This window comes from Pipistrellus hanaki (genome assembly GCF_964339955.1).
Source record: "Pipistrellus hanaki genome assembly, chromosome: 3".
Taxonomy (NCBI): domain Eukaryota; kingdom Metazoa; phylum Chordata; class Mammalia; order Chiroptera; family Vespertilionidae; genus Pipistrellus; species Pipistrellus hanaki.
Window position 1 is genome coordinate 35509953 of NC_140505.1, and position 15269 is coordinate 35525221.

At 38.3% G+C, this 15269-nt stretch overlaps 1 protein-coding gene across 1 annotated transcript in view; it reads right to left on the minus strand.

Moving 5' to 3' along the window:
• Positions 1-15269, minus strand: part of PCCA (propionyl-CoA carboxylase subunit alpha) — a 348368-nt gene that overhangs the window by 230735 nt on the left and 102364 nt on the right. The window contains exon 7 of the mRNA XM_084880267.1: positions 9527-9658. Within this exon, the coding sequence (XP_084736393.1) occupies positions 9527-9658 (132 nt within the window). The remainder of the gene's footprint in view (positions 1-9526; positions 9659-15269) is intronic.

The window sequence follows — 15269 nt, forward strand, 5'->3', positions numbered from 1 at the left end:
TCTATTCTATTCCTTTACCTTCTCCTCTGTAAAAAAAAAAAAAAAAAAAAAAAAAAAATCAATAAAATATATATAATTTTAAAAAATAATATAATTGAGAAAATACAGAAAAATGAAAAATGTATTAGCGATAAGATGGCTTCAAACTGGGAGGTAGCAAAAAAGAAACAGTCCAGCAATATCAAATGACTCTATTCTTCTAAACCAACAATTTTCAAACGCTGGTCCACAAGAATTTTTAAAACATGCAATACCGATTTAGTCAAGGACACTGAACTCTTTAGTGTCAAATAAAAAAAAAACAACAACAGCCAACACAACAGCCATCTAGAGTGAATGAATAAAAAAAGTTTTGTCACATCAGCAAAAAACACACTTTTGGTGTGCCACAGAATTTTAGTAATTAGTTTATGAGTGCCATGAGATAAAAAAGGTTGAAAATCACCATTCTAAATGATAAAAATCCTTGTGGTTCATTCTCTAATCCCAGTTTGTTTTGAAGGAAGACACACTTAGAGTCTGAAGTTATGAAACACTTCAGAACATTGACAAGGAAAGGGTTTCAGGAAAGTAATAAGCTATACAATTCCAAAAGAGCAGTTCAAGAAATGGAAAAAGAGGGAAAAAGCCAATGGGGCCAGTAACAATTGCTTTTATTCCTCAATTTCAGCAACTTTTCTTTCTTTTTTAAAAAAATATATTTTATTGATTTTTTACAGAGAGGAAGGGAGAGAGAGAGAGAGCTAGAAACATCGATGAGAGAGAAACATTGACCAGCTGCCTCCTGCACACCCTCCACCGGGTGTGCCGGCAACCAATGTACACGCCCCTGACTGGAATCGAACCCGGGATCTTTAGTCTGCAAACCGATGCTCTACCACTGAGCCAAACTGGTTTTGGCTATTTCAGCAACTTCTCATTGAGTGAGCTCTATCATCCAACCCAAGAATAAACAGTAAAAAATTATGTTTTATAGAGACATGATGAGAGGGATGGGTGATATTGCTATATATATATATAAATGTGCTCACAAAAATTGGGTGCATTTTCTGCAAGCCAAATATATTTGTAAACTCACCTGGGAGGCAGCAAAGCCCAGCAGCTAAGAGTAAAAGTGCTGGAGTCAGAAAACTGGGCCCCAACACTGGCTCTGTGACAGTGAACGGGTTACCTACCCATGTGCCACTCTGGTGTCCTCATCTGTAAGATGGAGATAATAACTGTATCTATCTCACAGGGTTATTGAGAAGATGAAATTAATTAAGGCTGAAACACACCAGAACACTCAATTAAGATTGGCAATCTTAAATTGGGCAGGCCACTATTCCAAACTACCAAGATTGTTCCTTTCTAATCTTGGTAGTTTGGGGTGATGGCCTGCCTGGTCTTGGTTTTGTATTCTGTGGTCATCATTCATCTTCTGAACCCGTACAACATAGAACTAATACTAGCACTACAATACTGCAAAAAAAAAAAAAAATTGTGCATGCATCTCCCATGCACTTCTCTGGTTCAGATTATCTGGGTCCTCATTATTGCTGGTGGGCAGGGAAGCAAAAGCTGTAACAAAGACAGGTAAATTCAAATAGATCTCCTTGGTGCTACACACCTAGTTTATTTCCACAGTAATGTTAGTAACAAATACTGACTCTGCTGTCCACGATTCAGACCATACTTCTTTCTCACTATATTCAGCCTATTTACCAACCCTGAATTTTGTATTTACTGGGCGCGACTCCTGCTACTCATTCTAATGGGAAGCTACTTAGTTTACTTTCCTCTACTGGCTATAGAACACATCAGCAACTGTTTTTGCAAAATCAAATCAAATCATTGTTTCAAGACACTATGGTACTCTATACACACAAAAAATCTTCAAACTATTCTGCATTCATATATAAAGTAAAGTAAAACTTTCAACAATCACAGGTTCAGGAAATAGGTTCCAGCCGACTGTTTTTCCGGATAACTGTGAGTCAAGCAGAAGACTGTTTTAATATATTTTTTAATCTTTCTAAAATTTACTATATGTTTCTATAATTGCAAAACAACACAGTAAATATAACTGATTTTTATCAAAACTATAAAGTCTTTGTGGCATCATCAGAAAAGTTATTCTTGGTTTAGCAGAGAAAAGGGATACCGTACTTTGTAATTACTAGGACACAGCTTTTCAATTTTTGTGGTTTTCTTTTTAATGATTTACTTCACAGTAATTTCTGTTCTTGTTATTCTGCTCTTTCAGCTAAAGCAAGAGCATCATTTTTAAAATCTGGCTAATTAGCTATCCTGGGTCAGTGGTTAGAGTGTTAGCTCTCGCACTGAAGGGTCTTGGGTTCAATTCCCAGTCAAGGGCATGTATCTCAGCTAAAAGCTCAGTCTCTAGTTCTGGAGGGGCATGTGCAGGAGGCAACCAATAGATGTGTCACTCTCACATCAATGTTTCTCTCTTCCCTTCTCCCTCTTTCTCCACCCCCTCTTCCACTCTATCTAAAAACAATGGAAAAATATCCTCGGGTGAGTATTAAATAAGTAAAATAACATAAAATCTGGTGAATTGAGTGATAAAAACAATTACTATTTTAAACTTACACTTTACAAACCTCATTCAAATACATTACTATACTCTGCTCTGAGATGTAAATGGGTATTCCTTTCTGTTAGGAAAACAGGAACTCAAGACAAGTTTAATGAATTACCCCCAAGATGATAAGCTGATAAGGATTACAACCAAATGCAGCAATTTAATCATTAGTGACTCCTCCCTCTGCTTCACATCCACCATCTAAGAGATCACATGATCCTATAGATTCAACTTCTCCCATCTCTCTCCAATCATCTACGTACTTTGCTCCATCTTGATATGTTATTTTAGGCCCCTTATCATTTCTTGCCTGGGTTAAAGGAGGAACACTCTAATTCATCTACCTGCTCCTGTACATTTCCTGTGTCACAAACCAAAGTAAGTTTTCCATTTCCACAACTGTATCATGTTAACTTTTCTATCATTTAACTTTTCTCCATTCAGAGGCTCCCAAAGCCACAAGAATAAACCTCCAAACCCAGTCGCACAACATTCAAGTCATACATATCTGGATCTTAAATCTGTCTCCAGCTCATTCACTACAGACCTCACACTGCATCCCAGCAGTTTTCTAAAGCCCACACGCTCCCTCAGCCCCAAGATTTTACAATAGTATTATTTTCACTGACCGTAGAGCTGTGTCTCCATCATCATCCTCACTTTTTAACTAACTCGTTACTACTCAAACTTCAAGCTTCCCTCTGGCACCTGGGACCCAGGCTTCCCTCAAGCCTCCAGCAGGCACCCAGGACCTGGGCTTCCCTCGGAGCCCCTGCTTTGTCTGGTCTAATTAGCATATTATGCTTTTATTATTATAGATTATTGCACATGATTTTTAAAAGAGTGTGGTAAACCCTCTCCATGTAACCTCCATAAAACGTTCTAAATATTAAATTGAGGGGAAAAAATTTAATGACAAATTTAACAAAATGAAGCCACATTAATTTGCTCAAGTCAGAGGTGAAAATTACTTGGTGAAAGAAAGTAGAATATAATATAGTTGCCAAGAAAAAGAATTTAATCTTAAGTATAAAACAAACTAATTTTTTTTTTATTGATTTTTTACAGAGAGGAAGGGAGATAGAGAGCTAGAAATGTCGATGAGAGAGAAACATTGACCAGCTGCCTCTTGCACACCCCCTATTGGGGATGTGCCCGCAACCAAAGTAACATGCCCCTGACCAGAATCGAACCTGGGACCTTTCAGTCCGCAGACCGATGCTCTACCGCTGAGCCAAACCGGTTTCGGCCAAACTAATATTTTTAATCCCTAAGGATTTAAAACAAAAATGTCTATAAGCACCACATTCATTCTTCCAATGCAAAAGTAAAGCTAATGTAGTTGCCAAAACCACAAAGTTTTCCAAAAATGTACACTGAATATCTGCATCAGCAAGCCTCTATCTTCATAGATATCCTGAAAGGTTATCTTTTACCTAACAAATCTAAGTTACAAAATGTGAAAAGTAGTGTCATTCCAAATGAATATGGAATTACTACACAAGAAATTTCAATTAATAATCACATCTGAAAGAAAAAATACCCATAGACTCATATTGAAAATAGCAAACTGGAAATAAAACTAATATTCAAACTCAGAGAAACAAAGGGCATTCCTTGAAAACACTTTTAAATGCTTACCTGAAAACTATAACCTGCAAGTTCAATTGTGGCTTAAATTAAACCAGACAATAAGTGTTAAGCACTATAAACCATAGTTAAAGTTAACACAGATAATGAAAACCTATCATTATTTGAAAATATAATAGGGTCTTTAAAATCACCTATAACACACAGGGAGATAAAATTGAAAAAATAAATATTTATTTTCTTCTACTTTCTACTTTTCCCTATTTTTCAAATTAGCAGTGGTTGCAAAAAAATATAAACTGTCAAATGCAACCTTCCTGGAAAAAAATAAATAACTTGTTGAACAGGCAAAACCAAGCGAATTACCTACTACAGTAAAGATTACCATGTCTTTGAGCTTCCACAGAAATCTGCTAATAGCTACAGTTAAAGGTCCTATAAGCAAAAACTGCACTGCTTTGGGGATGCAAAGCACAGAGTAGGGAATATAATCAATAATCCTATCTAATAAAAGAGCAATAAGCAAACTGACCATCACTCCAACACGCAAGATGGCTGCCCCCATGTGGACACAAGATGGCCGTCACAAGAGGGCAGTTGGGAGGGGCCAGGCCTACAAGGGAGGGCAGTTGGGGGTGATCAAGCCTGCAGGGAAGGGCAGTTAGGGGTGACCAGGCTGGCAGAGGAGGGAAGTTGGGGGCAACTGGGCCTGTAGGGAAGGGCAGTTGGGGGGACCCAGGCCTGCAGGGGAAAGCAGTTGAGGGTGACCAGGCCTGCATGGGAGGGCAGTTAGTGGTGATCAGGCCTGCAGGAGAGGACAGTTAGGGGCAAACAGGCTGGCAGGGGAGCAGTTAGACATCAATCAGGCTGGCAGGGGAATGGTTAGGGGGTGATCAGGCTGGCAGGCAGAAGCAGTTAGGGGCACTCAGAAAGGCAGGCAGGTGAGCAGTTGGGAGCCAGCAATCTCGGATTGTGAGAGGGATGTCTCCCCTTCAGACCTGGGTCCCCCCGCAACTGCCCTTCCCTGCAGGCCCAGTCACCCCCAGCTTCCCTCCTCTGCCAGCCTAGTCACCCCTAACTGCCCTCCCCTACAGGCTTGATCTTCCCCAACTGCCCTTCCTTGCAGGCCTGGCCCCTCCCAACTGTCCTCCCCTGCTGGCCATCTTATGGCAGCCATCTTGTGTCCACATGGGGGCAGTCATCTTGTGTGTTAGAGTGATGGTCAGTTTGCATATTACTCTTTTATTACATAGGAGGTCTGGTGCACGGGTGGGGGCCAGATGGTTTGCCCTGAAGGTTGCCCTGGATCAGGGTGGGTGTTCCCTTGGGTGTGGGTGGCCTGGGTGAGGGGCCTGTGGTGGTTTGCAGGGCAGCCATGCCCCCCGGCAACCCAAGTAGAGGCCCTGGTATCTGGGATTTATTTATCTTCTATAATTGAAACTTTGTAGCCTTGAGCAGAAGAGGCTAAGGCAAGCCAGGGCTGCAGAAGCTTGGGTTCCTCCATTGCCAGGGAAACCCAAGCCTCCTGCTCGCTCCATGTCCACAGCCATTTAGGTTGGGTTAATTTGCATACTTGCTCCTGATTGGCTGGTGGATGTGGCTTATAGATGTAGCAGAGTGATGGTTAATTTGCATATTACTCTTTTATTAGATAGGAGGACTGGTTGATGTTTGTATTTGCCCTGACTGAGGATGGAACCAGTACTCTTAGCATATTAGGAAGACACTTTAACCAACTGAACTACCTAGACAGGAGAACTCTTGGATTTTCTGATCAGACTTGAAAATGTTTAGTATTAGAAAAAACCTTACTGATTATTAGCAAAACTTTCCTTGTAACAAAATATCCTCAAATTTTTTTGTTCTAAGTACATATGTCAAAGCTCACATGGAAGAAGATAGGCATGCGATTTATACATTCATCTTAATGCTAGCTACAGGAGCTAGTGAGTTCAGGTTTCATCAAGTTGGTATCCAAATAGGGCAAAGTTTGCCTTGAAACCCTTATTACAAACTTCAGAACTTTCCTCTCTGCCTTGACTTATTTCATTCAAGAGAGTCTGATTCTGGGAGAGATCTCTCCAAATCACCAAGGCACTACCCATTGCCAGGTGTGCAATGAGAGATGGCCAATTATTAGATTACTCAAATTCATGTTCTTATCTTTCTAAATGACATAATTTCACTAAGGATCATTTAAAATTATAGCAAATTCTTTTTTCTTTTAATTGTTGACAGTATTATAGATTTTCCAAATCCCACCCCCTTTACCTACCTCCTCCTAGTAGACTCTTTCTGTAAACCATTGATATGAACGGTTCATTTAAGAGGTACCTTACAGGGAAAAAAAAAGGAAGCAATGTCTCAAATACCTAGTGTTCTGCTTTTTTTTAATTATTAAAATGAGAAAGCTTCAAAAAATAATTCAGATTTCAAAATTGTTTCCTTACAGGGAAGTCAAGTTCATAGGAAGAGGAAAGACATAGGAAAAGCCCAGCGAAAACTTCAAACTTTCTTAAACCTGATGGTCTTTATCCGGCTATTCCTTTCCATCCTATGCTCCTCCCTGTTCCTCTATCCTGCTCCCTTTTTTTTCTGGCTGGCCAGAAACCCTCAAAGCATCATTTCCTTTTTAAATTAAGCCCTGTTAGAGCAGGGCCTCTGCAGCTGAATTAAAGCCTTGGTCTCATTCTAAACTGAGAGGCATTAACAAAGACTTTCCAAAACCTACACAAAATAGAAATTTACAGAGAAGTTGAAAATACTCAAGGAAAGTATAATCTGGGGTCCCTAGATTTCTATCACTTTACTCATATTTCTAGTAAGAAACTCACATAAAATATTAGATTAAAGAAGAGAATAGAAAGACCATGAGAGGGACTTGAGACTTCTAATTACAATGGAAATCAGACTTAGAAAAACTGTAAATGATGGACAATGTCCCTGACAGGCTACTACCAAAATCTTTCCACTGGAAATAGGTTATACTAGCAATGAAAGGATAAGTCCATTGGAAACTTCAGAGATGGGCTCTTTAATATCCTTAGGCAGCACTTAGGAGTAGACCCCAAAGCATTTGTGACCCTGGCTCTCTCCTCACATTTTGTGAGCAGCCGTAAGCCAGAAATAGAAAATATCATAAACAAGCAAAACCTGGATGGAACTACCCACGTTGTCAGATCTTCAAATCAAATACCTATTTCCCATTTTACCCATCAACTCAAAAGAAGAAATTTTACTAATTATTAATTACTAATACAAGTAGTACACTATTAACCTTAAACCCTGCCATTGTTACACAAGCTTTCTCTCTCTGAGTCAACAAAGTGCTCAGATAATGTGTATCTCTGACACTCTTCACATTTCCGATGTCCCAGCCCACAACAGTCACCTTTGCACTTTTATTCAAGGAACATTCCTTCTTCCTATGAGACATTACATTCACTGACTTCATAAGAAAAATCTACAGTACAAATAGAAATTCCAGATCAAATCCTCTACTAATGACCTCTTCCTTGAACACCCTGAGGACTCTGCCATTCTTCATCAAGATAGAATTAATTTAGATTCAGATTCATTACTACCCTTGTGACTAAATCAAGCCCAAATTGAAGATTTAAAGAAATTCAAATTTATTGTTAGAAAAACAAAACAAAACTATTATAATGGCAGAAATATTGTGTTGACAAGCTCAAGGTTCATAATGATCTATTCAAACCACTATACAAACTTGCACAACTCTCTAAAATGAGGAGGTAAAGGTCTAAAATCCAAAAATTGACAGCCTAATGAAGCAAAGATTTGTCATGTATTGCTCAGTGTCTTTCAAGCTACAAGCAAGGTGTGGGCCATAGTGCATTTTCAATTGGAGGTGAAACTGGGACAATTTTAAGCTCATTCCCAAGGTTGACAAATTTATTTCCTTGTGGTTATAGGACAGTGGGCCCCATCTTTCTGCTGGCTCTTGGATGGAGATCAGATCCTGGGATCTTTTGGACACTCAGCCAGGCTGAGGGACCCCACTGGTACATGAATTCGTGCACCGGGCTTTTAGTATTGTAATAACTCTGTATGGTATCAGATAGGTACTAGAGATACAGGGGTGATCACTTCATAAATGCCTAATCATGTCATACACCTGAAATTAATGTAATATTGTATGTCAACTGTATTTTAAAAATAAAAAATAGAAATGAGGGTGAGGAGAATTCTTCTAAGGCATGTTGGCTGTGAAATGGAAGAGAGAACTAAGATAACAACTGAAGAGAGACAAGGGTTATAATGTTCTATGAAGAGAAGGAACACATACTTCTTTCCATTAAATTGGAAACGCAATCATGTGAGGGATTATGGGTTCCTCATTTATCACTATGTCCTCCCCTCTTAGCCAGGGATCAGTACACTTCTTGAGTGACCAAGCATTTTTTATCTCAATTGTAAAGGAAAGGAGCCAAAAAACAAAGGAGAGCTTTAAGATACAGAACAGAGAAAAGTTAATCAGTGAAGACTGTAGTCCCTACAGGCTATAAAGGTTATGAAGAGAGAAAGGGGTGGGGAGATGGAGAGGGAGAGTGGATGAATAAAGATTTAGGTAAATATGAGCAAGAAGCTGAAAATATTTTTCTTCTTTAATTTTTTTTCAATTGCAGTTTACATTCAATATCATTTCATATTAGTTTCGGGTGTAAGCATAGTGGTTAGAAGGAAGCTAAAAATTTTAATAACCAGGGACCAAGCAATGCATGAAATGATCCTGCACAAGGAACTATCCAGTCCAAAAAGGAACAATGAGGAACACTGAGATGGAGACTTCTTTCAGACTAACTCTAGTCGCAAGGTTAAAATCTACATAGGGATGTGGGTGGGAACAGGGAAATGGACACACTGCAATGTCTGCATTCTGCCTTAGAAGCCTTCGCCTACAGAAGCTGCTTGCTAGTTCAGGAGTTATGTTTGGGATCTATAGTCATTCATAGTTATACCACTTTCCACCAGAAGCATATTTACACTGCACATTTTATGCATATGAATGAAAGCTCAATATAAAGATATACAGAACATCATAAGGTTTCAAATATTAAATATATACCACCATAAATAAAATCCAGAGATCTGACAGCACATTTTTTTAAATCACTAAGTTTTTTCCTGTGAAAGTATAAGCCAATATCGATCTTTAAATACAATGCTTAAGTGGCTTCTTCCTCTTTTTAACTTATGCCATTTAAAATAACTCAAGTGTAAACAACATTGACATTTTAGCTACACATGTATATTTATAAAAGCAAGAATTGCATTTTATCTTACACTGAGAACATGTGCTATAAAGACTAGAGTAAAATAGATTCTCACCTTGACTACTCCATCAAAGCCAGGAATTGTGTTAACCTTTGCTTTCTTAGCTAGTAATTTGCTTTCAATCTTGTCACCCATAGCTTGAATAGCATGTGTGTCAGGTCCAATGAAAACGACATTTTCTGCTGCCTGTGGAGAAATAAAGTAGAAATTTGTAACAAAAACATTATGGTGCTTGATATGGAGTCACAATTTTTAAAAAGAAAGACCTATATATAAACTTACTAATTACTTACATACCAAAAACAATTTGAAAGCAAGCATTTCAGCCAATATATTAAAATATGTAATACTGTAGTGTGTATAGTAAATGTGCACAAAGATATATGAAACAAAGTTTAGGTCAAGAAAAAAATAAAAACTCTTGTTTGATATTAACAGAATTCTTTGGAAAAGCAAGATTCTATGGCATTATATTTATATACTAGAGGCCTGGTGCACAAATTCATGCATGAGAGGGGTCTCTCAGCCTGGCCAGTGATTGGGGCTGATCGATGCCATTTCTCCGATAAGCGGCTGGAGGGAGGGACTGCAGGAGGTTGGCTGGCCGCAGGAGGTTGACTATGGGAGCACTGACCACCAGGAGCAGCTCCTGCATTAAGTGTATGTCCCCTGGTGGTCAGTGCGCATCATAGCTACTGATCAGTTGTCTAGTCATAACCGTCACTTAGGCTTTTATATAGATAGATGATAGATAGATAGATAGATAGATAGATAGATAGATAGAACCCTACAATCTAGACAGTAAATTTACTTTTTAAATGCCTTATAAATCTTTGTATTCTCAATATAGAACAATGCATAGTTCAACACAAGTATCCATTTTGAATGAATACCAACTCTGGGCCAGGCTCTGCACTAAATGTAGGAGATAATATAAATGAAAGTCACAGGATATCAGCTAATTCAAGGGAATGTGAACAGATCACTAATTCCTCAGAGAAATAGACAAAATACAGAATGTTTATATCCTTGTGTCAAGAATACAGTGGAAATTTACCAGATGGAGTTATTGTATCAATAAAAATTTCTCACCGAAACCAGTTTGGCTCAGTGGTAGAGCATCGGTCTGCGGACTGAAAGGTCCCGGGTTCGATTCCCGTCAAGGGCATGTACCTTGGTTGCGAGCACATCCCCGGTAGGGGATGTGCAAAAAGGCAGCTGGTCGATGTTTCTCTCTCATCTACATTTCTAGCTCTCTATCCCTCTCCCTTCCTCTCTGTAAAAAATCAATAAAATATATATTTTTTTTAAAAAAAAGTGCGCACACATTAAAAAAAAAAAAATTCTCAGCATAAATCCAGAAATGGATCCATATCTCTGTGTTTATCTATAATAATAAAAGCATAATATGTAAATCGACCAAATAGCAGAACAATTGTCTGGACGACCACGCTATGACACCCACTGGCACCAGGCCAGCCAAGGCAGGTGCAATGTGATTGGTTGGGGGCCCAGCCATCACCCCATGATTGCCCTGCAGAGGAAGGCCCAGGCCACTGGCTAGCAGGGTAATCGATCAATCAGGGGGCCATACAATCACCCCAAAGAGTGAGGCCCAGGCCACTGACTGTTGGGCTGCAGCTGATGGGAGGGGCCTCCCTCTATGGGGTGATCCATCGTGGAGCCCTGGCCAGGTGGGAGGACCTACCTCTTTAGGGCGATGGATCACAAGAACATAGGCCAGGTTGAGGTACTCCCCTTGCCCACCCGAGTGCACGAATTTCATGCACCAGGCCTCTAGTATTATAATAAACAAAATACTAATGAAGATAATACTAATTTGGGAACAAAAAAAAATACTATATAATTAATGTCTTTATAGGGTATGGTTTAGAGAAGAAAAGGAGGGGTTTGCTGAGGTACAAAAATGAGGTCATTAAAGAATTGGAATATGAAGAAGGAAGACTAAATTGTATGCTAGGCATCATCAGAGTAAGGTGCCTAACTGCTGGTTTTCCCATGACCTTCAGTAAGCATAAAGGATAAAGAGCGCATTTTACATTTCATATTCTATCTATTGGCATTGCTTTCTGAAAGGACTCTTGGCTTAGGACAGGAGCTTCATTCTCCTGAGGAGACAATTACCCAGAAAACCTACTGCAATGCAATGTGTTACTCAGATCACTCTCTCAGCCATATGGTCCAAGCAGATTAAATCCACCCTTAGGAGAAAGTAAAACTGAGAAGCAACAAAAGGAATATATGAGGAGACAAATGAGATGACAACTTCAACTATGCAACTATGCACAGGCTGAGTGCAGATGCCTGTGAGGTAGTCAGATGGCCATATTCAGGAGGCAGAGAGAGAAGGCTAGAAGTTATAAGTCCAGGCTGACATATGAATTTTTAAAGGCATCCAAAGTAGGAGGCGATTAAAAGTTGTACATGAAATCATTCAGATAAAATGTGTATAACAGCTAATGCCTTTAAATCAGGATGTATTCTTTCCCCTCCCACTCACCCTCACCCCCCATCCAAAAGCAAGACAAAAGGAAAGAGGCATTTTTTTTTTTTACTAATGAATTTTTTTATTAAATTATTATCTGTGTACATATCTTACCTTTGCCCCCCCTCATCCATCCCCTCCCTCCCCAGAGTTTTGTGTCCATTGGTTGTACTTATAATATGCATGTATACAAGTCCTTCAGTTGATCAAAAGAGGCATTTTTAGATTCTGAGTTTAAAGCATCCTCTTCTTTGTGTGACAACGAGGATAATAACCACCTTGCAAGTCTGACTGAAGGACTGAATAAAATAATAATGTAAAAATACCAAGCTGAGAGCCATACTTAGTTCTTGTCCCCTGTCCAGAAGTCCTAATACAAAGAGAACACTAGAATAAGACAGCGAGGTTCTCCAGATCCCAAAATACTTTATAGGATCCCAAATACCTACAATTGCCACAAATGGCAGAATGCTAGATAAGCAAACTTTCAGCCATAGAGGATGCTCCATCAAATGTTTGTGTAATTTTATTAGTAGAACCTTATCTTACAAGTCTGATTGAAAGACTTTTTTTTTTTAATTACAAAAAAAACCCCACACACATAATATAAAACACCATGAAAAGCAGAGCTGCTCTGTCAGAGGGGAAGTGGTGGTAGGCCTACATCTCCACATACTCTATATCTCCATCCTGATAAGCTAGTCATTTTAGACCACAGCAATAATCATATTCATTCTTTTTATCCCAAATCTACAATCCACTAAACACGAAGTCATGAGAAAATAATTAAGTTCCAACTATCAATTGTCTTTACATATTCTCATTTGACAATCTAAAATGAAGGCATTTTTATTATAAATGCTGTTTTAAATACCACTATGACAGGCAGATGTAATCAAGTAATCAGAATGCCTACACTGAAAAAGAGTTGAAGAACATAAATGAGAACACCTAAAATACATTATGATTATACAGTAAAACTTCTGATTAACAAGAGCCCAAGGACTAGGAACCACTGATTTACCAGATTTTTCTCAAGCATTTTAATTGGAAGAAAATGACCCCCAAATGCTAAATTACCAGGGGAAAAAAGCTCACATCAAGTATTTAGTGACTATTCTTTGTCCATTCAACACAATAAAAAATAGCTAGTAGTAAGCCAGGTAACTTGAATTGATGTTTCAATGAACTAACTTCCTATATATCTATATATTTTGGTAGTACTCCCTGTGTTAACCTTTAATTGGAATTAAAGCAAAATTAAAAAGCAGTATCCTGCCCTGGCCAGGTAGGTCAGGTGGTTAGAGCATCATCCCAATGCACCATGGTTGCTGGTTCAATCCCCAGTCAAAGCACATACAAAAAGCAATCGATGAACGCATAAGTGGAACAATAAATCAATGTTTCTCTCTCTGTCCAAAATCAGTAATTTTTTTTAAAAAAGAAGTATCCTAGCTGACTCCCATAATTCTTTGACCAAAAAAGCAAGGATGAGGTCAACATAAGATAGTATGGAGCATGTTTCAAAAGTCCTGAGTTCTTTACCAAATTCATTTGTGTGATTTAGAACTTAAGGCTAGAATTTACTCCACTGAATAAGATATTCAAAAAAAGAAAGTATGAAACAAAAATTTTAAATCCAATAAGAACAAGTATGAAGGTCAGGGAAAATATAACAAGCAAGAACTCATAACTTCTTTTTGAGGAACCTAACAGGACAAGTTTGCAAACTATGGTCTGCAGGACACATCAGGCCTGCTACCTGTTTCTGTAAAGTCCACAATCTAAGAATAAATTTTTCATTTTTTATTGTTTAAAAAAAATTTTTTTATAAACACTATATAATGATATGTGGCAATTATATAAAACTGAAAAACAGTTTTATTAAAGACCAGCCAGGCTCATTAGTTCACATGTTGTATGACTACTTTCTCACCACCAGGATAAGGCTGAGTACTTATAAGAGATCGTATGGCCTACGAAGACAAAAGAATTTGCTGTCTGGACCTTTACAGAAAAAGTTTGTCCACTCCTATACTACAGGATGAGCTTCAGGAAACCAAAATGACTAAAGACATCAACAGAAAGGGCCTGTGGTTACTTGTAGAATAAAAATTAATGAAGGCTAAGAAAAGAATACACTATATACTAGCTATATTTTCTGACAAAATACACATAATACAACTATTTTTAAATAAGAAAAAAAGATGATATGTAAAACTTTAATATTTTCAGTAATATTAGTACTTATATTGTCATTGTGAAATTGCTATGTGTATACTTCAGACTAGATAATTATGAATCAGAATTCTAAATAAGAAATAATGAAGACACAGAGGTAACAAAAGAGAATTTAAGTAAAAGTTCTGCAATTTTAAATTTTTATTAAAAGTATCACTAATGAATTATTTGTGCCTCATTAAAAATATAGACTATATTTAATCACACTTTTATTACATGCTAGAAAAAAATCTTATATTTTATTGATATAGCATGTTTATTATATATTAAACTTGTGTTATATAATTTGGGGTTGGGTGAGCATTATTATATTACATATATTGAATATATTGGCTTTACATGTTCTGTTAAGGTAACATAATTAACACAACACATGCTATCCTATATAGTAAAAGGTTAACATGCAAATCGACCTAATGGCAGAATGACCAGTTGCTATGATGCACACTGACCACCAGGGGGAAGACGCTCAACATAGGAGCTGCCTCCTGGTGGTTAGTGCACTCCCTCAGGGGGAGCGCCGCTCTTTGCTGGAGAGCACAGAGGCAGTGGCGCAGCACTAAGGATGGCTGACTGCTGGCTTAGGTCCACTCCCGTCAGTGGGACATCCCCTGAGGGCTCCTGGACTGTAAAAGGGTGCAGGCCAGGCTGACGGACCCCCCTCACCTCTTGCCCTAAGTGCAAGAATGTGGTGCACTAGGCCTCTAGTATGTAATAAACATATATAACATAAAACGTTGTTTAAAACTTGTTATACTTTTTTTCCCCCTAGCCCCACAAACTAAAAAGCCTAGAAACAATGGCCATCAATAGCAATGACCATGCCTGGCATCCAACTGTGGTCTCTAAATACCATTAAAATAAACCAATGTATTTTGAAAAGATGGCTGATTAAAGGCCTGGAGCAGGAAACGTAAAACATGAGCCTAGAATAACTTGTCAGAACAGAGAGCAAGAAAGCTATAAAAGATTATGAGGTCAAGTCAAAAAGACTATGAGCCAATGTAGACTCCACTGACCAAAGAGGGACAACTTGAACTTCACTAATAA